This window comes from Peromyscus californicus, unplaced genomic scaffold, assembly GCF_007827085.1.
Source record: "Peromyscus californicus insignis strain IS unplaced genomic scaffold, ASM782708v3 Scaffold_4__1_contigs__length_199733344, whole genome shotgun sequence".
NCBI classification, from domain to species: Eukaryota; Metazoa; Chordata; class Mammalia; order Rodentia; family Cricetidae; genus Peromyscus; species Peromyscus californicus.
This window is the reverse complement of record NW_026294562.1, coordinates 55,854,228-55,874,664: the sequence shown is the minus strand read 5'-3', so window position 1 is coordinate 55,874,664 and position 20,437 is coordinate 55,854,228. Positions and strand designations below refer to the sequence as shown.

The 20,437-nt window shown below is 51.8% G+C and overlaps 1 protein-coding gene and 1 long non-coding RNA gene across 4 annotated transcripts; one reads left to right on the top strand and one right to left on the bottom strand.

Annotated features, from left to right (window-relative positions):
* Window positions 1-976: 976 nt before the first annotated feature.
* Npas4 (neuronal PAS domain protein 4) lies at window positions 977-18,405 on the bottom strand. Of its 3 annotated transcripts, XM_052762943.1 has the most exons (10): window positions 18,128-18,405; window positions 16,815-17,782; window positions 6,299-6,659; window positions 5,394-5,545; window positions 5,120-5,222; window positions 4,738-5,011; window positions 4,442-4,551; window positions 3,969-4,104; window positions 2,407-3,836; window positions 977-1,721 (listed from the first exon to the last, which is right to left on the bottom strand). In XM_052762943.1, the coding sequence occupies exons 2-10, from the start codon at window positions 16,815-16,817 to the stop codon at window positions 1,693-1,695; spliced, it is 2,598 nt and encodes an 865-aa protein (XP_052618903.1). In that variant the 5' UTR covers window positions 16,818-17,782; window positions 18,128-18,405; the 3' UTR covers window positions 977-1,692. The 3 variants fall into 3 exon arrangements, with proteins under 3 accessions (XP_052618903.1, XP_052618902.1, XP_052618901.1); XM_052762942.1 differs by having other exon boundaries at window positions 16,815-18,405; XM_052762941.1 differs by lacking the exons at window positions 16,815-17,782; window positions 18,128-18,405 and having other exon boundaries at window positions 6,299-6,920.
* LOC128125491 (uncharacterized) lies at window positions 9,412-12,480 on the top strand. Its single transcript, XR_008223172.1, has 2 exons — window positions 9,412-9,525; window positions 12,084-12,480. It is a non-coding gene; the product is annotated as an uncharacterized LOC128125491 (long non-coding RNA).
* Window positions 18,406-20,437: the final 2,032 nt, after the last annotated feature.

Sequence of the window (20,437 nt, the reverse complement as noted above, 5' to 3'; positions counted from 1 at the left end):
TGAGTCTTTTCTGCACTTCTTGGGTTGGAAGAGTCTTCTGTCTAGTCCTAAAGTGTCTCTCGGCTGCTGCTTCTGTCACTGCCCCCACTTTACCCGTGACAAAGTGGAAGCTTTAGGCCACTCCAAAATTAAGTCATCAGAGTATGATACGAATCCGGGTCTTTCTACCTCCTGATTTTCATTGTCCGCCACTAACTGCACCCTGTGGCTATTGAGCCTTTGAGTTTGGAGCCAAACACCATATTTTGAAATTTTCTCCTCCACTGACTTGTGACAACTCTGTTCTACGTTGCAGACTTGGGGAGGGGTCAAAGGAGAGGATTACTTGGGCCCCTGCTCCAACCAACACTGCCCTTCTTGGGGATTCCTTGATGAGATGGCTTTTAGAGCTGAGAGAACAGCCAAGACTGGGGATGTGTGTGGATGTTGCTCACCTTCACCTCTCACTGGGTGGGAGGAAACATCCATCATCTAGTTGGTTTGTCAGTGAAATGGAGCTTTATCACAGTGATTTAGATATTTGCTAACTGAAAGCCCTACGTGAGGATAACAGGTTACAGCTTCCAATGTAAAGATCTAAGAAGACTCTGCAAGGAAATCAGTATCCTGCAAGACTGGGCAGGAAAAGACCAGAAACTTTAAACCTGTATCCACGACCAATGCCAAGCTCGGTCCTCTTGTCTACCCCCAGGCCCTCTGCTCCCCATTACACCGTGAACACTGTAAACCCAGGGCAGAGCAAAGACTCCAGTGTCTTCAATGTAGCATCTGCTTCAGACAAATGCTCAGTCTTTAGCACAGTGTGGACCACACACTGAAGGTTCAGAGCCAATGGAGAAATGGACAAGTTCATGAAGAGATGTCAGTACTTAGAGGAGGGTCAGCCCACGTCTCCCGCCCCAGGGCTCCTATCTGGGCTCCTCATGCTTTCTCCTCCCCACCCTTCCCTTTTCACAGTAGAGCAGGACACCAGAGGTACCAAAAAGGCAAACTGGACTTTATTATAAAGTTGGCTACAAAGTCACCGCAGCACCACGAGGTGGCCACCTGGGCAAGCCCAGGCAGTCTGGCGGCCGGGTGAGTCCCGCACCAGGTACACGCACTCGTGCAAGCACACGTGTGACGGCAGGTCTGCCTTCCTCCATCGGAAAGGAATGTAGCGTCTCTTCGCGCCCCCCACCCCAGGCGCGGGGCGCAAAAGTCACAGGAAGGGCCGCCAGGGCGGCAGAGTCCGTCGGAATTGAAATCCCGTTACTGCTTTGTAGAGAATTCTACGTGGGTGTCAAGAGCCCCTCAGGGCACAGGCTAGCCCCAGGTGGGCCATGCCTTTCCCCCACCAAAACCCAGAGGTGGCTTGGCCCCTAGGAGTGGAGAACTGGCCCAGGCCCGTGGGGCAGCGCGGTGGGGAAGTGAGACTCCCCCAGTCTCCGCTTGAAATCCATTCAAGGAAAGCTCACTACGAGTGAATACAGATTGAAATGGAAACTGGGATCGCTCGAAGTCCCTTGATTTTAAAAAGTTGCTCCCCTCCCTTACCCTCCCCCCTCCCCCCTAAATCCTTCAGGGCCTGGAGAATCAGATATATCCCCCTCTGGCCCCCAGAATCCCCCCAACAGTCCCGGGGGGGTGGAGAGCGGCTCCACGTCTTGATGACAATATGCCATACTTGACGACGTTAAGTCACAGACTTATTCAAAACGTTGGTTCCCCTCCACTTCCATCTGCAGGAGAGAGAGAAAGAAGAGAGAGAGAGAGAGAGAGAGAGAGAGAGAGAGAGAGAGAGAGAGAGAGAGAGAGAGAGAGAGAGAGAGAGGTCAGTTAAGCCTATTAGGAAAAAGGGTCCTTGGGCTCAGGCTGTGGTACAATGTGGATATATAACATGGGCTTCAAATGTGCTGGCGAGTAGGAAATGATCCTGAGAGTCAGCAGCCAGGGGGCAATGTGGACAAATGGAAGGGAACTGTGGCTGCAGCTTTAGACAGACAGCACAGGGCCACTGGGATGGAGCTACCAACTTCTACCGACTGTTGCTCTGCATCCCGCTTAGGGGAAGCATCAACTTCCATCCATTTTTGTATGACTTAAGAAAAGTTTCTTAACTCTGGGGCCTGGATTATTTTCATCTATAAAAGAGGGGTGGTGACTGGTCTAGGTCCCTCACAAACTTTCAAGCTTTTGCCACTGTCCATCACTTTATCCCATATCACCTCCCCTGCCCACCAGCTTTACTAATCTATCACACAAAGTCTGACGTTGTTCTTACCCTCACTACCTTCCTCTACCAATAGATGATATTGTCCTCTTAATAAAACAGAGGTTCAGAGAGTGGAACTGATTTACCTAATCTACCCAACATCTGATTGGAAGGACAGGGAAAGGAGCTCTTGGACATTACGCTGGACTCACCTTCATGGAAGCTGTCTTGAACTTGGCTCTGGAGTTGATGCAACTCATCAGCAAACCCTTCGTAGGGGAATGTTGAGACACCTGTCTCAAAGGCGGTTTCATAGGTGGCCAAGTCCTCCAGGAAGCTGTGATCTTCTGGGGACAGGTTGTTGCAAGGTGACAGGGCCCCTCCTGGGACCTCTGCCTCAGGATCCCCTGAACCCCATTCCCCATTGGGGTCTGGAGTAGAGAGGTCCATGAAGATGTCTTCCACTGGCGTCTCTTCCAGGAATAAATGATCAGGGTCAACCAGGAAGTCCAGCTCCTGGCATTTCCAGGGCTTCAGATCTAGGCTAAGCACAGGGGGTCCAGCCCCTGACAGGGACAAGTTGGGGTTCAGGGGCTCCAGTCCTCCAAGTGGCTCCAGCCCCCCGGTGCCAGCCTCAGCTGAAAAGGGCCTGTCCATGCCCTGAGCCAATTGACTGATCTGCTGGATGAGACGATCTATCTCATTTTGCTCTTTCTCAGAGTATTGGAAAAAACTTTGCTTGACTGGAGAGGCCTCAGGTGTGAGCAGGCCTTCAGGCACCAGGGGAACATCCACAGACAGGGGGCCCCGGAGCTGAGCTAGGGCCAGGAGTGTGCAGTCCCCATTACCAGGGCTGCTAGGACTTGGGGGCAACTTCTCATAGAGAAAACTGCATCCCTCCTGGGCGAAGTAAGTCTTGGTAGGATTGGGGCTCAGTTGCTCTGGGAAGGTTTGGCTGGGACTGTTTAGGTGTGCTTGGAATGCTGTGCTGGGAGGAGTCAGCTGCTCATGGGCAGGGCTACCCAGAGGTTCTGGGAATGTGGCAGTGCTAGGAAGCAGCTGGTCTGGGAAGGTAGAGGTGCATGGAGTCAATTGGTCTTCATAGCTTCTGGCTGAGGTTTCAGTCAACTGTCCTTGTAGTGAACTGGTCAGTGGGTCTGGGAAAGTTGCACTGCTGGGCGTCAATTGATCAGAGAATGTCACGGTGCTTGGAGTCAGCTGCTCTTGGAGAGAGCTGGATGGAGTGGGCAAGTGAGTCTGGAATGGTTCATGGAGGCTGAAGAGGAAGGCACAGCCTCCTGGCTGGTGGGGTGTGTAAGGTGGAGTACACACCAAATCCTTGCTCAGGTCTGCTTGGAGAGAAGGCTCAGGCCTAGAAGGGAACGGCAGGTAACTGAAGTCCAGCTCTTTGGGGGGTTGGGGAAGCTCTTCTGATGTTGAGATCACACCTAGTTCAGGTGCCCTGGGGAAGGTGGTGCTTCTGGGACGCCCCAGGGCTGGCACAAAGAGTGGGTTAGGACACTGCTCCTGGGAGAAGACATTCTCGGGGAACGAGGGTAGCACAGCTGGGGTTCCCAGGACACAGGCTGCCTGGGTGTGTTCAGAGTTGAGCTGCTGGCGGAGGGTCCAGGCTTCCGCGTCACTGGAGAGGAGAGAAGCGGTGGCTTGTGAGGCGCTGCTGTCCTGTTTTCAGAGTCCCTGTCCCAGTAGCATTCTCTCCACGCTGACCTCAGCTCCTCCTCCCCCCTCCACTGTCCTGCACCTTACAGCTTACCTGATAGGGTAGTTATTGGCAGTAATAGGGCCTTCTGGACCTTCTGAGTACAGCATGCAGTAAATCCATGCCCAGCCTCCATGCTTGGCTTGAAGTCTCACGACCATTTCTGCCTGAATATCTCCACTTTCAGCCACTGGGGAGAAAGAGAGATACAGGGTTAGCAAGTCCATCAGGCGACACCACCTACAACCCACCTTTCTCACCTCTACACTGGACTGAGGGAGTCGTGAATTTTCTCTTCTGACTACCCTAACCTGTATCTCTAGGCTCCCCACCTTGACCTTACCACTCAGTGTTTCTTAGCTCTGTCCTATATTGCCTTGACTTCTCACCCCAAAGTTGACTATAGCCTCCAAAACTGCTGGACTCAGTGTCTCCTCAACATCAGTGTGGACCAAGCCCATTCCTGGTCTATCTCCCATGCCTTCTGCCAGCTTCCTGTGTTATCCACAGCCTCTCAGGACACTCACACAGGCGGTAGTGTTGAGAAGAAGCGTGGGCCAGGTCCTCAGGGTGTAGCAGTCCATACCATGATTTACAGAGCAGTTCGCTGCGCTCAAAGCCCAGGTAGATTAGAACACTGGGAAGGTGGAAAGGGTGAGGTCAGCTTTCTGTTTTCCTTACTTCACACATGCACTTCACTCCCTCCCAGGTTCTCTGCCCACTTAAGCCCCATCCTCCCTGTCCTGGATCTAAGGTCAAGAGTCTAAGGTGCCCTTCTTTCTGGCCTGCCTTTCATACTGGAGTTTGAATACTCTGGGCTTACCTTTCAGAGATGTCCAGTAGGGCTAGGTCCTTAGCATGCCGGCTCTGAAACATGGCCAGGAAGAGTGAAGCAGGACCAGGGCCAGGGCCAGGGCCAGGGCCAGGGCGGGGTCTTGGCTCCAGCGGGGCACAGAAAGCTGTGAACACCGGGTTTCCTGCCCAGTAGGCCCCAGGTGGGTGAGCATGGAATCGACCTCGAATAAGCACCAGTTTGTTGCCTGCACTCTGGCGCCGGAGGGACTTGGAAGTGTTGAATCGGCAACGGAAAAGGCGATCTAGGTGAACAAAAAGAAAAACTGACTAAGAGAGTGGGCACCAGAGGAGAAGTAGATGGTTGGAGCAGGGAAGCAGAGGAGCGCACTGAAGAATGGGGAAGCTCTTACCAGCCTCCAGAGCAGAGGGCATGGAGAGCTGCTGGCGAACAGTCAGATGGTCAGCAGGGTCAATGATGTCGTAGATACTGTCACCCTGGGCAACCAGGTCCACCTAGAAGAATGAAAGGAGAGGTGATCATTAGTGAAGGCAGCAGGAGCCAGCCTGTGACCAACAGCTTTTCTCAGGGCAGACTCCCCCCCACACCTCCAGTGTCTCAGTAGTGGAAAGCTCATTTATCCCACATATGCCACAACCTAAGATGCAAAGACTTTCAGTACTCACCATAGAGTGGCCTAGATGCTCGCTCACACTCTCAGATAGGTACAGCAACTTCCCCTCAGCTGTGAACACAAGCAGAAATCCAGGTAGTGCTGCCACGATGTCTTCAAGCTCTTGAGCTGAGAGAAGCCCCGTGGGGCCAGCCAGAGGAGTACCTGTAGGGTGAGAGGTTGTGGTGTCAGGATAAGACTCAGGTACACAACAAATGAGGAGAGCATCATCTGAGTCTCAGAGCAGACACAGGAAATTCTCACAGACCTAGCTCTGAAAACACCTGTTGACCCTATGCTTGTGGATTTTGGCCAGAAAACCTGTTGCTAGAACAATCTAGCCCGGAAGCCCTCAGACTTCCAAACCCTGCGGGAACCTCAGCAGCCCTGAGTTGTCAGCACTGTGGACAGAGCTCTCCCGGAGGGATTGGAATTCAGCACCGCGGACAGCACTCTTTGCAAAAAGACGGCTGCTTTAAGCACCGCGGACAGCAGCATGTAAGCGAGCTGGTTTCAGAACCTCGGACAGCGCCCCATTGAGCGTGGAAAGACCCTCTAAGCATTTCCTAGCACATGCTGCTCTTGCCCAGACTTTGCCTTTGCAGGCTTTCCCTGCAGCTTGCCAGGCTTCCTTCCGTCCACTCCCCGGATTCCTGGAATGCCTCTGAGGCAATGGGAACCTGGACCATTCTGTTTTAGCTCTCCATCTCCCACAAATCTGGTGCTAGGACCATCGTTCAGGCTAGTCTAGACCGAACTCAGGAGAAAAAGTAGCAAGTCCCGAGTCCCCTCAAGTCCCTTCTCTCCACAGTCTTCCAGAACGCTATCCTAGACAAGCGGCAGTTTCAGCGCGTTCCCTCAGCTCCTCCATCCCTGGTCCCTGTCAGCTCTGGTCTCCGGTAGCCCAAGCTTGCTCACCTCCAGCAAAGAAGACACCCTTGCGAGTGTAGATGCAGGCAAGACTCATAATATGCAGGTAGGACAGCCGGACCTTGTCCGCTTCAGCCAACGGCAGCAGTTCCTTGAGGTTCCGAATCTCGGCGTTGATCTGGTCGCGGCGCGCCTTGGAGGCGCCCTTGGTGGATCGGTACATGACTGCCGGCTGTGGAGCTCCAGCTCCGGCTCCCGAGCACCTGCGATCCTGTTCCGATGCACCGGAGGCTTCCTCTTGCTTGCTTCTCAGTCTTTCGCTCAGGCTCTCGCTCGCTCCCGCTCCACTCCTGGGCTCCGCTCGGCAGCGCTGCCCCCCTCGCCTGCCTCGATCCGCCTTATATAGCTCCTGGCAGGCGTGGGGGGCTCGTTTTAGAGACGGAGGGGGGAGCGGGAGGCGGGAGGCTGGGCTAAAGCAAGCTGCAGCGGGAGCCACTGGCTGGGGAGGGGGGGCGCTCCTCCTCCCTCCCTGGCTTCCTACGTCATCTTGTGACGTGGAACAGGAGAGGGAGGGGGCGGGGGAGGGGGGGGAGAAGGAGGCTGCGGAGGGGGCTGGCTGGCGAGAGCTGTGCAGAGCCAGGCGTGGAGTGCAGGGACCCAGGTTTCCCATTGTATTCTATTGAGAGGGGGAACAGTGCACGGGTTAGGGTGGGCTGAAGCCCTTGGCAGGAGAGTTTGCAAAAGGCCTAGGACCGGCTGGGACCAACACTGATTTTTCTAAGGAGGCAAAGGATAGGAAGGGGAAGGGACCTCTGCGAATTTGCCTCTATTTGCCGGGCAAAGGTCAAAGTCACATGAGGAACTTTCCTTAGGTTTGGGGAAGGGGGTAGGTCACAACCGGAGGTCTTTGCTGGGGTCTATTCAATCTGAAAATCCCTTAGCCACTTTCAAATAAATAATTCCTTCCTCCCCTCCAAGCCCTGGCCTGAGGGTCTAAATCTCTAGGATGGAATGGTATTCCTGTGGGGAAGAGACCAGCTGAATTCGGCCTTGAGCATGTATCCAGGGCAGCATAGGGACACAAACATCACCTCTGTGGTCCTCGTTCCTCTATTAGTTACCCTTAGTCACCTGTGGGGGAAACTGAGGCAAGGACCCAGGGCCTAGTAAGGATCTGGATCTACATTTAGGCCTCCCTGCACCCTCTCCCGCTTGCCAGCCCCCAAGAAGAGCTGCTCCCCCGCCCTCTTGCGAGCCCCAGTCTCTCCGGCGGGCTGGGGGCGGGGGCGGGGCTGGGGGAATCCCAGCTCCATATTAGGACAGGAATCCTCCGGCGGCTGCGGCGGCGGCGGCGGCAGCGGGCGGGGCCAACCGGCCTCCGCACTGCTCCGGAGAGCTCCCCCCACCGCTTCGGCGAGGAAGAGGGGGAGGCAGCTAAGAAGCCAGGGTCTGCTGAGCCTCCGTGACTGCTGCACCTACCCAAGACCCTTTAATTCTGCCAGGCTCCCCTTCCCATCTTCCTTCAATTCTTGCTCCATTTTTAGCTCCAAGGCTCCTCGTTCTGCCTTTCTACTCTCCACTGTGTGTGTGTGTGTTTGTGTGCGTATTTGTGTGTGTGTTTCCTTTTTTTTTTTTCTTCCTCCACTGAATGTTGGGAATTTGTGGACCCCTAAACCCCTGAAAACTGCACCTTTGGTTTAATTATCTATTTTGGTCCGGCTTACCCCCATAGGGTGGCCTTTGCGTCACACTGCCCCTCTCTCTAGTCACTATATATGATTGCTCTCTACGGAGGGGATGGGTGCCCTTTTTTATCCCACAACCTCATAAAAGGAGAAAGCGATGGTCTATGGAAACTTTTTGCCTGAAATCTCACTTAGAGTAGGAATGTGTAAAAACACTTTTAGGGCTGGAAAACAAACAAACAAACAAAAAACAAACAAGACTATTTAAAAAGCTAGGGGATAGGGATAGCCCTGGCTGTAGAAAGTCACAGAGGTAGAAATGAACTTTGACACCAAAGAGAAAAGTTTGTGGTCAAGAAAACCCCCATTCTTCATGGAAAGGGGTGGTCGCAAGAGAAGCAATGTGGAGGAGGAGAAGGGGTGCTGGAAGGGAGTGCGTTCAGGAATGGGACTATGACTTAGTAGTAGAGCACGCTTTTAGCATGCTCAAGGCTTGAGTTCAATCCCTAGAGATGCCAAAGGTGAGAGGTGGGTGGGTGGGGAGACGGGGGAGAAAGAAGAGGTACATGGTTGTAGAGACCCTTTCCTGGTGGTTTGTGCCATTTTGGTAGAGATCGAAAGCATCTACTTAAATCATCACGTGGCAAGTGGATTTCTTTGTTTCTTAGAGCTGAGGATGGAACCGGGGCTTTGCGCATGCTGGACAAGCATTCTATCACTGAGGCTCATCCCTAGCCTGTCTTCCTCACAGACAGATGCTTTAAGCCTTGGCTAGCAGACATTCTTGGTATCTCCTCCATAAGTTGTGTCTCTCTGCTGGGTCCTGCTGGTTTCCCAAGCAGTTTGAGCAGCCCTGGGAAAACACCGGGATGGTGGCCACTGTCCATGGTGCTGAATATTGCCTTGCCAATCAGATTGGCCATGGCCTGCCTGTTACATCAAGGGATGAACGAGGGTGACAGGATGCAGCTGCCATCCTTTTCCCTGAGAATGTATATGGGCTATTTACAGGGGTGGGGGTCAAAACTTCTGGGATGTAGGAAATAGTTGATCTAGGAAAGAGAATTAGGCTTAAGGAAGGACTCCTTGTTTTTTTCCACAAGAATGGACTAGGGATAAGGAACTTCGGAAGGGGAGAAGGGTCTAGAAAGGAACACGGGAGGGGGTAGAGGAGAGATCACCCTAGTTTGACTACTCTGATTCAAGTTGAGAAGCTCTGTGTGCCCCCAATGTCTCCTCTCCCTAGGCCAGCTCCCACTCTTCTTGCCTCCCACCTCCACGAAACTATTTTTAACTGTGCAGAACCAAAAATAGCCTGGCAGCAGCTTCAGGCCGTGGGAGAAGAGCTATTTATATCACCAGTGACGGTTCTGAAATAGCAGGCAGGAGGAGGGGGGTGGCTGGCACGCTAGAGAGCTCCTGGCCGCTGCTAAAAATACTGTCAGTATGAGTCATCCTGGCCTGGCTGAGTCACCCCACTCTCTCCCCCTAAGCGGCAGGCGGCGGCAGCAGCAGCAGCAGCAGAACAGAATTGGAAGCCTGAGATGGGGGAGGCATCACAGCCTTTTGTTATGGGAAAGTGGGCAAGGAGTGAGTTGAGAGAGGGGCTTTGGGGGTCTGTGTGTGTGTGTGTGTGTGTGTGTGTGTGTGTGTGTGTGTGTACACTTGGCTGAAGCTGTGTTGCATGTTCTGTGTCTGCATCCAAGCCTGTCTGTCTGGACATACTTGTCTATCTGCATCCATGTATCTGTTTGCATGTGTTTTGTAGCTGGGCTCTGCATCCTTGTGTGTCTATACATTTGCCAGTACCTGCATCTGTGGTTTTGATCTGTCTGTGTTTTTCTAAGTCTCTACCTTCCTGTGTTGCATGTGGTTTTGTATTTTGTGCTTACATACATTTATTTTATAGCTCTCTGTGTGTTTGTGTCCATATCTGAGCCTGCCTTGGATCTCTCGCACAGCATTGGACGGTTTGTATGGATCAAATGCTTCCCGAGACCCGGTGCTCCGTCCCTTGCCCACTCTGATACCATTTGCTGGTTGTTTTTTTGCACCATCTGTCCTTTGCTCACCCCTCTCCACCAAGCATCTTTCTTTCTAACTCTTAGCCTCTAATCATTTGCAAAGTCCTCTCTGCTGCATGCAGTCTCTGCAGTGGAGAAAAACAACCTCGCAGGAACACTCCCCTTTCTCTGGAACCATCCCGAATCTTCTCTGGCCTGCAGGAGTGAGTGGTTTTCCATCACTCCATATTTGGGGAGCTGAGAGAAGGGCTTTCTTTAGTTCTAAAAAAAATTGCTGGTGTGGGCATAGGCATGTGTAGCACGCACATACACACAGACACACACACACACAACTGAGAGAATGAGAGAGAGAAAAATATCAAGGTCCCTTCTTTACTGAGCAGAGCTCGCATCTGTTGCCATGGAAACCCACCCACTCCTTCCCCGAAAAATCACCAAGAAGAGGTGATGGCATCGAGAAGGGATTGGCTGATTCCTTTCTTTATTTTTTCCGAAAAAGGCCTTTTTATAGCAAGAACAGGCCATGAGATCCCTTGCTCCTGTCTTGCATAGCTTTATTGGGGCTCTAGAGGGACATCGCCCCTCAACCCCTATTAGAGAAGAAGTGATGTATCTTTTTCAGAGATTTTCCAGGAGGAAGACCTCCTCAGGAGTTGGAAGGTGGGTGGAGGATTTGATTCTTCAGAATATCATGGAGACTCCTGGCTGCTTTTTCTCAAAAATTGGAACAAGGATGTTGACAGAGGACTGTCAGTGTACATGTGGTGTTTGTCTGCACCAATATGTCTATGAGGAAGGGAAGGAGAGAGGAAAGGAAAGAGAGGAAGAGGAAGGTGGGAGAGCATGAACCACTTGCTAGGGCTTTAGAGATGAAAAGTGGCTGAAGGATGTGGCACTCAGAGGTCATCTGAGCAGACAGGACAAGATGACAACTTCAACTTTACGATGCAATGAATGGGGCTGCAAGTTCCCACCTGACCACAGCTGTGGCGGCTCCATGGAGGCTCCAGGAAAGCTGGGACCAGAGCTGGCTAGGAGAACACAGACGCTTACTGTTCCTGACTCTAGTGCCAGCCCGACTCTCAAAGGCCTCCTGCAAAGCCTGGCCACCAGCCACTGCAGCCATGTTGGTCCCTCAAGTGAACTCTAGCACCCTGCCAAATGGCTGGATGGTGGAGAGGAAGAGAGATTCCTTGTTTCCGCCTGTGCTTGAATTGCTCCAGAAACGGGGTCATTGAGGACTGTAGGTTGGGAAGACAGACCAAGAATCTGACTCTATTGAAAGATGCATCTCCATCCTAGAAGGCTACTATCACCCTTAGCGAGCAAGGATGTGGCCTGTGTGGTGACTTAGCACCATTGAAAGTGATGAAGTAAGGGGACCGAGGGACTTGCTTTGATCTCTTAGACACTTTTTTTTTCATTTATTTATTTATCATGGTGGGGACACACATGTGTCATGGTGTGCATGTGTGGAGGTCAGAGGATAAGTTGCAGGAGTCAGTTTACACTCCATCACAGGGTCCTGGGCAGGGATGAAACCCAAGTCACCAGGCCTGCCAGGAAGTGCCTTAACCTTCCGAGCCATTCTATCAGCCCCTCTTAGGCATTTTCTCAGGACTAATATGGTTGGTATTCTTCTGTTCATTATATAGTTGGTGAAATTACGATCAGAAATGGACAATGGCTTAGTCATACAGCAAGGTGCAGGCAATGCTATGCTTTAAGCCTAACTTGCTCACAGAAACTTGTTCTCTTACCACATTGAACAAAAGTGGGACCTATATACTATGACCCCAAATAAAATCTGGTCCACTGTTTCTTTTTACAAATGAAATTTTACTGGGACAGATTCAAACCCATTAGTTGACTTATGGCTGATGCCTGTCTTCACACAGCCACAGAGTTAGGTAAACGCAGAAGGGACCAGGGACCACCAAGCCAAAATGTCTACTGCCTGACCCTTGATAGAGAAGGCTTGACATCCTTAGAGCAGAGGGCAAAGAAACAGCCCCCTACCCCAACCCCCCCATCACTTTGTCTCTTTCTGGAAAGCTCTCTGGTCTCAGAACAAACCAAGCTGTCACTTCATCTCTCTCTTTACTCTCTCTTTACTTTTCTAAGGGAGAAGAACTTGGGAAGCCACTACTAATGTCTAGCCCTCTTCGTAACCATGAATGTACAGTCTCCCCCAAGCAGAAGTGATTCTGCATACCTGTTCCCACGACAGCATGAACTCCAGTTGGCAGTGAAGAGTGAGGTTAGCCCAGTCCACCCCCAGTCTCTCTGGGACTACATTTTGGGAAGATGAGTTATCCCATATTGGAAGTGAAGTTATTACAAGAAGACCAATTTTTCTTACAGGAAAAAAATGAGCATAGTATGAGATACCAGGCCTCCTGATGTCTCTAATCTGACTCAATGGAAGAATATACACCTTCCCAGAGAGGGTGGGCAACTTGCTCAGGGTCACACAGCCAGAATGAGATGAACTCAGAATTAAAATCCATGTTTCTCAGCTTCCACATTCTTTGTTTTCTTTTTAAAAATCTAGATTTTCTTATTATGTTGTTCTTTTGAATTGGTGGACTTGCAGTCCCTTAACTGTTTTCCAGGAGGTTCTCTGGCAGTCCTCAATCCACTTATGCAATGGAAAGCTAGCCCTCAGGTAGTGCTGGCTTGTGCAGCATCGAGCTGCTCCTCTATGGGCTGTTTCCCTTCTCCTTCCCATTGTGAGATCACTCCCTCAATCCCACTTACTCATGGAAGCACTCAGAATGTTTTATTATTTATGATTATGAAATCAACAAATCTCATGTGAAGAGGGTACACGCTGGCACCCACGCATGGGAACGGTCAGAGCCAGGGCAGTGGGCTTGGCAGGGGTGAGGGACAAGGAAGGATGGAGTGGGTAGGAGGGGGAGACTAGAACCTGGATGGGGAAAATGAAGATATCTTGGTAAGGCTTGAGGACAGGGCTGATAGAGGGGCCTGCTCCAAGGAGGGGAGAAAAATTAATTCACAGGACACACTTTAAAAATTCAGACCAGGGACCCCATTGCCTCAGTGGCATGAAGACAGAAGTGGAGGGCATGACCCCTGACCTCTAGATCTGTGGGCCTGGAGGAGGAGGGACCCTCACACATTCATGCCTGTGATCTTCCTCAGCAGGTGAACTCTTCCCTGCCCCGATGATCTTCTAGGGGTGACTAGCACATCCCTTCTGCCCTCACAGTCACACCTGGGCCTCTTCCTTATTTCACTTTTAAAAAATTGGAGACAGGGTCTCAGGGATCCTAGCCTAACCTCAAATTCATTACATAGTGGAGGATGACCTTGAACTTCCTGTCCTCCTGCCTCTACCTCCCCAGTGCTGGAGTTACAGGCATGCCCCTGTCTCGAGGCTGCATTTGTCAGTCTTAATTATCATGCTTGTTCCTTGTTTACTACCCCAGCCCCTGCCACCATGTTGCCAGCATCCACCACAGGCCTGGGCAGGAATCAGGGACTAAGCGGGTGGAGGTGATGCTCACTACATACACCTCAGGGATGAATCGGGGCCAGCCTCTGTGGTGGATGCTGGCAATGGGGGAGACATAAGCCTGGCTTTAACATCGTGGAGCCTCCACACTGGTTAGAAGACAATGCCAGCAAGCCGTCTGAATGAGAGACTGCCACGAAAGAAGCATCTGGGGTACTGGGAGAAGAAACGAACGGGAAGACCAAGCCCAGGGAGCTGGCAGTGGGCTCCCTAGGGAGGTGTGTTTGAGCTGTGTTGCTGGGAGTCAAGTGGCCAACTGACTGACTTGGTTGTGCTGGGTGGGTGGGGTAGGGTGGAATGAACTGGAGCATGGTCCTAAGGCTTTATAAGGTGTGGTGGGTCCTGGTGGTAGAAGCTAACAGGTGCATTAATTAGGTGGACACAAGGCAGCACTGTGTTCCTGTAATAGCTGTCCCCCCCCCCCCCCCCCCCCCCCGCCCCAACACACACACACTTTAACCAACAGATTTGGCTGCAGGAGCTGTGCTGGGAATGGACCTGAGATGAGGTGGCCAAAGCTCAGGCTTTAACCACCAGGGCCATCAGGAAGTGTGAGGAGCAACCCAGACCTCCTCCCAGACTGTTCTGCAGTGACCTTTCCCCTCCCCTGCCTGTGCCCCACCCCTTCTAGCCACAGGCAGCTTCTGTCGTCCTGTTCTCTGCAGCCCTGTGAACATACAGCTCCTCGCCTCTCCCTGCACCTGGTTATCATCTTCCTCAATATCTTGGCTCAAATGTCACTCCAGAAAATCTTCCGTATCAGGTCAGATCTCCAGCTACAGGTTCCCTGGTATCCTGAGCTTCTCTTACCAGCTGTGACAGTGGCAGTTCTGGACTTGGTTCTGCTGAGGAGTTGGTCACTGTCTTCCCTGGCCTCGGCTGGAGCCCCCTGGGTAGGCTCCAGTCGAGGTATGTATAATTACATATACATACATACACATGTATGTATGTATATGTAATTATATCTCTCTCTATATATCTATATATATATATGATGGGAAGAATGGAGATATTTTTCTTGGTAAAGAGAAGGCTGAAAGGAGGTGGCTTGTCATATTCGGAATGGAAGGGCCATTAAGAGGGGATTGAGGGGCCAGTAAGATGGCTCATGGGGGGCCAGTAAGATGGCTCATCAGGTAATGGTGCTTGCTGCCAATCCTGACAACCTGCGTTCAATCCCCAGGACTGACATGTGGTAAGAAAAACTGACTCCCACAAGTTGTCCGCTGATCTCCACACAGAGACCATGGTGCACACCTACCCACACACATGCACACAATATAAACTAAAATGATAAAAAGAGGGATTTGAATATACAGGATCTTCACATAGAGCTGAAGACAGTCAAGGCAGGGGAGGCAAGAGGGTGGGGCCTGGAGGGAGGACCGGACTGAGTCTTGCCTCCATTACAGACTGTGACAATGGTCAGTTAAGGGACTTACCATTTCATGCCTCAATATTAAACTGAGATGTGAGGATAATAAAACTTGTGTTAAGGCCTTGATGCAAGACTTAGGTGAGACAGAGACAGGCGGATCTCTGAGTTCGAGGTCAGCCTGGTCTACAGAGTGAGTGAGTTCCAGGACAGTCAAAGCTACACAGAGAAACCCTGTCTCAAAACAAAACAAAACAAAAACAAATAAACAGAAAAGAGCTAGGTGAACTGATTTGTCAAGCACTCAGAACAAGGCCAGAGGCATGGAAGGAACAGAGTAAGTGTTGGATATGGAATGGGAGTGGCCATTATCTTAAGGAAAATATAATTTTGAATAAGACCATAGAGAAGCGGCTTGGTTGAGTTCATGGCCCTGTGTGTTTCCTGCATCCTTGGTCTATGAGTACTAGATGGAGGCAGCCACAGTCCAGGCTGAAACATCTCCAAAGAGAGGGATAAAGGTATCAGTGGAGTCCTGGGAAACTGAGGGATACACACCAAGTGACCCTGAGAATTTGGATTCAGACCCCTTCCTTGTATCAATAGGCATCCTCACATCCTCAAGTGCAGAAAGGAGCATCCAGGCCAGTACCAATGTATTCTCTTCAGGAGTCAACAATTGAAATCCTTGGCTGTCTTTCTAGAGGCCAACCTGACCATGTTCTTACCCATCTTTAATCCCAGCTCCTGTTTCCCACACCCCAAAGCTCCCTGTGACTATCCTCTCCTTGCTCTCTCTTCTACCCAGGTTTGCAGGCTACTGCAGACCCAGATTTATGCTTGTCTCTAATATCACCTGAGTGTCCCCAGGGACATGGAGTTTACAGGTGCAGCAGATACCCAATGCCTTATGTATCTGGTGTGGGGATCCGCTCATTAGAACCCCTGGAGCAGATGTGATGTGTGGGCTGATCACTCCCAATGGCCCTGGGCACACAGAGGAGGCATTTTCAGAGAGCAGCCCAAGAGAGGCCAGGAAAGACAGAGGGATTTAAAACTCAGAGATGATCAACAGGCCTGGGCCAGAGGCAGAAAGAAAACCCTAGAGGCAACCAAGAAGAGACTCCAAGTGCAGAGAGCTGGGGACATGCCCACTCCTGCAAATGTTGCAACCACAGTTGGCTGAACCATAGCAAGAAGCAGAGAAGCAGCCGTTCTGGCCTGTTGCTGGAGAAGCTTCTGGAACTAGGAAAGGATGAGCACTGTGTGGGTGAGGAGGGGACACCAGGAAGCTGCGGAGGAAAGGACCATCTGGCGAAGGGGAAAGCTCCTGAATGGCCCAGCCCTGGCTGAGGATTCCTCTGCCAAGGATTCAGAGATCTGAGATGAAGAGGAAGTGAGCTCAGGTTGGTGCCAGCAGATTGTGTTTAAGGCAGAGGAAGAGTCCCAGGCAGGAGGATCAGGAGACACGGATTCTAGCCCTAACTGCCACCAGCCCACTGGGGGTACCATGCAAGTCCCTTCTCCTTCCTGGGCCTCCCTTTCCCTACTTGCAAAGTGAAAGACCAGCAGAACACTTGGCCTTAAAGGCTCATCCTCCCCTATCGGCTTCCTGAGTGTCTCTGTATCCAGGTCCCACCTGGCCCAGCACCTCTCAGGCTCTGGAATCTGAATACTGCAAAGCTGAAACCCAGTTTCAGGGGGGGATGAGCCCATGTGCCCAATGCTAGGGTCTGAGAGAGCCTGAAGTCTCCAGGGGACCATGTTTCTCAGCTCTGGGATCCCTGAACACCAAGCCTGTATGGACTTGGGGAATTAAGTACTTCCTAAGGCTGTAGCTCAGTGGAAAGCAAGCGGGTTCACTGGCTTTTCCCTCTGTAGCTCCAACCCAGCCAGGGCCATTCTTACAGGTCCGTACCTACTTCATCAGGGGACTCACCATTGGAGTAGTCTGATGGGATCCAAAATGCACAGAACAGACCCCTGCTTATCCTGAGTGGTCTGCACAGCCTGCGCCTGAAGTAACTACTGTCTGCAGCTTCCTGAACTCCAGTCTTGTGGAAGGAAGAAGATCCTCTCAGCATGGTCCCCCAGGCAGCCATGGATGGACCCCACAGTCTAGCCCAAACACCCACTTTCAGAGAATCTCGGAGGCCCAGTTGAAGAGGGAACTCCTTGGAGGCCATCTCTCTTGGGTAGCTGAAGGTTACTGCAGAATGAAGTCACTCAAAGGACCACGGCCACAGCTGGAGATGGCAGATCCTGAAACATGCCTTTGGCTCACACAGCGCAGTGACCTTGTGTGCCATTCAAAGGCTGGCCTTTGGGGTCAGGAGGCAGTGTTCTGGGTCCTAATCTCAGCAACAAATATACTGCCTTGCCTTGTGACCTTGGCAAATGACGGCTTTCTGAAGACTGCCTCAGTTTCCCCCTTTGTGCACTGGGTACCCCCTTGGAAGCACCCTTCAAGGCTCCAGGGATAGGCGCTATACACAAAACCGCAAATGCTGATCTAGATCAGATCCACTCTGGCTCCCCAACCCTGGTCCAGAATGGAGACCTGTCTGGAAATTGTACATCTCCTCAAGAATGGCCAAGTACATCATGCTGTCCTCTGTCAGGTGTCATCAGGACTGGGCAGAGGGTCCAAGGGGCTGGGTCCACATGGCTCTGGGGAGTCCTGCCAGTGTCCAGCAGGCCACATTTCCATCCAGAAGCCAAGTGACACTTGCAGGCAGTCTAGGAGAGGTTTGACTCCAGAATGTTCCAGAGAGCTGGTGGGCTGCAAGAAGCTTTCAATGGAAGCAGACATTTATAAGTAGCAACCTGGTCATGGAGTCCATGGGATCCAGAAGTTTGTCCAGAAAGGCCATTGGTCCAGAAAACCCACCTAAGATCTGCATGTTGCTGGGGAAGAAAAGACAGTTGGTTCGGAGGCGGAGCTGCCTGGCCCTTGGCTGGGTGCAGGGCAAGGGAGAAAGGAACACAATGTATCGGTAGTCTCCAGCGTTAAGGAACAGGAGGATCTCCCGGGGCCAGGAAGCCAGGCTCCCTGGTCTCGGGCCTATGTTCCTCCAGGAACTAGCCATGTGACTCTAGCCAATCACTATTCTTCTCTGTGCCTCAGTTTCCCTTTCAGTTTAATGAGAGGGCTGAGTTTTCCTGGGATCCCAGTCTACTTCAGACTGAGGCCCAGGAATAAAAGGCTTAATCAGGGGCTGAAAGGAGGCCCGAGGGCCGTGAGGTCCTCACCTGGAGTTGTCCCTCTTGTGGCCTTGTCCGTAGGATCTCCAAGCACGGATAGGCCTGGCATCTTGTTTCCTTCCAAGGTTTCTATAAGACAGTCTCCCCTCTTGGGGGCGGGGGACGAGGGGTTAAGGGCAAGACCTCCTCTCTCCAAGGTTAAAATGTCCCCACAAAGGTGGAGGGCATTAGGATGGGGATGGGGTGGGGCGATGGCTCCGGGGGGCTTCCAAGGCCGGCCAGGACTCCGCCGCTCAGGGGCGGGGGCAGCTCCTGAGCTCTGGCGAAGCCGCCAACTCTGCCAGTTGCCTTAAAAAGGCGCCAGCGCGCGCGCATCAGCAGCAGGGCTGCGGCTCTCTTCCAAAATAGGCAAGAACTGGGAGGCCGCGAGAGATGAGCTGCGAGGAGTGCAGACGTCACGCAGGGCCTCCCTCCTCCCGGCCACCCCCCTCCGTCTGCATCACGTTGCCATGGCAACGGAGTGCCGCGGTAGCCGATGAATGAGCTTCAGCGAGCCGAGGAGCCCACAGAGACGCGCGCTCCCTCCGCGTGTCAGGTAACAGGGCTGCAGAGTGAAGGGATGCAGACACCGCCAGAAGGAAAGAGTGCCAGGGCCCACTCACACCCCACTGATCTTACTGTGTCCCAGAGGCCCAGGGGCTATTGGGTCTAAGCATCTCTGACCCTGTGGTTCAGGGCTCCTCTGTCCCCAGGGCTCCCTTGTCCCTCATTCAGTTAATTCTCAGGTCCCCGAACGCTGCGGAAAACCTGACAGCCTGTGCCGCAGCGCCACTGCGTGGCGGTTCACGACGCTGAGGCAATGGTTTGTGGCTGGCGTTCCCTCCGTCTATGTCGCCCTCTGGCGTTTGCGCGAGAGTACTGAGTAATTCAATGAAGGAAGCTTTGAGAGGATCACAGGCAACATCAGGTAACACGATGGTAAACGCCTTTCCGTTCTGCTTCCTTTCATTCTCAAATCATCTCTCTAACGTAGATTACTACTGCTGTTACCATTTTAGAGGGCACCGAAATAGAGGCTGAGAGAGCGGGCAACTTTGCCCAAGAATTTACAGCATCAAGGGGCGGTGGTGTCTCCAGAACTCATCACAGCATAAAAAAGTGCCTGTAATTTGACATGTACAGTCTCTTGACCAGCCTCACATTATCCTGGGATAAGCAAGATGAAACTCCTTAAAATTATTTCCATCTCACAGATAAGATTGACTGGGGGAGTGAAATGGCTTGCTGGAGAGGATGGAGCTCTGGTCTCTAGACTAGATTTCAGAATTTGGGAGACAAGGAAGCTGGATGAAGTCCACCACTCCTGTGAGACCTTACCCTTTAGGAGAGAGAGTGAGGCGTTCCTGTAGGACCCCTTCACTAATAAACACATGGCCCTGGTCAGAAGAGGGATGGAGAACACTGTCTCTTCGCTCCTTCCATGGAGAGCTATAATTCTGTGTGTACCACACGCCGTATTTCCATGTTGTTTACCTACAGGACTACCTGCTGCTTCTCCTGAACCCTCTACAGGGCCCCTCCCTCCATCTGATGTTTTGAAAAGACCTGACCAGTTACCAGTGGGTAACTACTCCAGGGTCTCCACTTCCTTACTGTTCCTGCAGAGACACCAACTCTATGCAGGTCTTTGGATGTCGGCAGCTTATTCTTGTATTTGGGGCATCGTGGTATCTATTCACTATTACCAGTTTTGTTGTAAACTTTAGCCATGTGGTTCGGGTCTTTATTATCTAGTTATGTTTTGTTTTGTTTTTGGTTTTTCGAGACAGGGTTTCTCTGTGTAGTTTTGCGCCTTTCCTGGAACTCACTTTGTAGACCAGGCTGGCCTCGAACTCACAGAGATCCGCCTGGCTCTGCTTCCCGAGTGCTGGGATTAAAGGCGTTCGCCACCACCGCCCGGCTATCTAGTTATGTTTTAAAGTGAGATTTCATAGAGACTCAAAACTTGTGATTGCCTTGGTGCTTTTTTCTCCATTTTTTGTGTGTTTGTTTGTGACAGGGTCTCTCTACATAGCTCGGGTTGTTTTGGAACTCTTTATGTAGACCAGGCTGGCCTCGAACTCACAGCGATTCACCTGCCTCTGCCTCCTGGGTGCTAGGATTAATGATGTGTGCCACCATGCCCAGCTTTTCCATTGTTTTTTAAATGTTTTATTTTTAAAAGATGTATTTATATGCCGGGCGGTGGTGGCGCACGCCTTTAATCCCAGCACTCGGGAGGCAGAGGCAGGCGGATCTCTGTGAGTTCGAGGCCAGCCTGGTCTCCAAAGCGAGTACCAGGAAAGACGCAAAGCTACA

Coding starts and splice junctions, on each gene's coding strand:
- Npas4 (XM_052762941.1), bottom strand. CDS start 6,920: ATGGGAAACCTGGGTCCCTGCACTCCACGCCTGGCTCTGCACAGCTCT. Junction 5,012..5,119: donor GCCCTCTGCTCTGGAGGCTG/GTAAGAGCTTCC, acceptor TTGTTCACCTAG/ATCGCCTTTTCCGTTGCCGA. Junction 1,722..2,406: donor TCAAGACAGCTTCCATGAAG/GTGAGTCCAGCG, acceptor TCTCTCCTGCAG/ATGGAAGTGGAGGGGAACCA.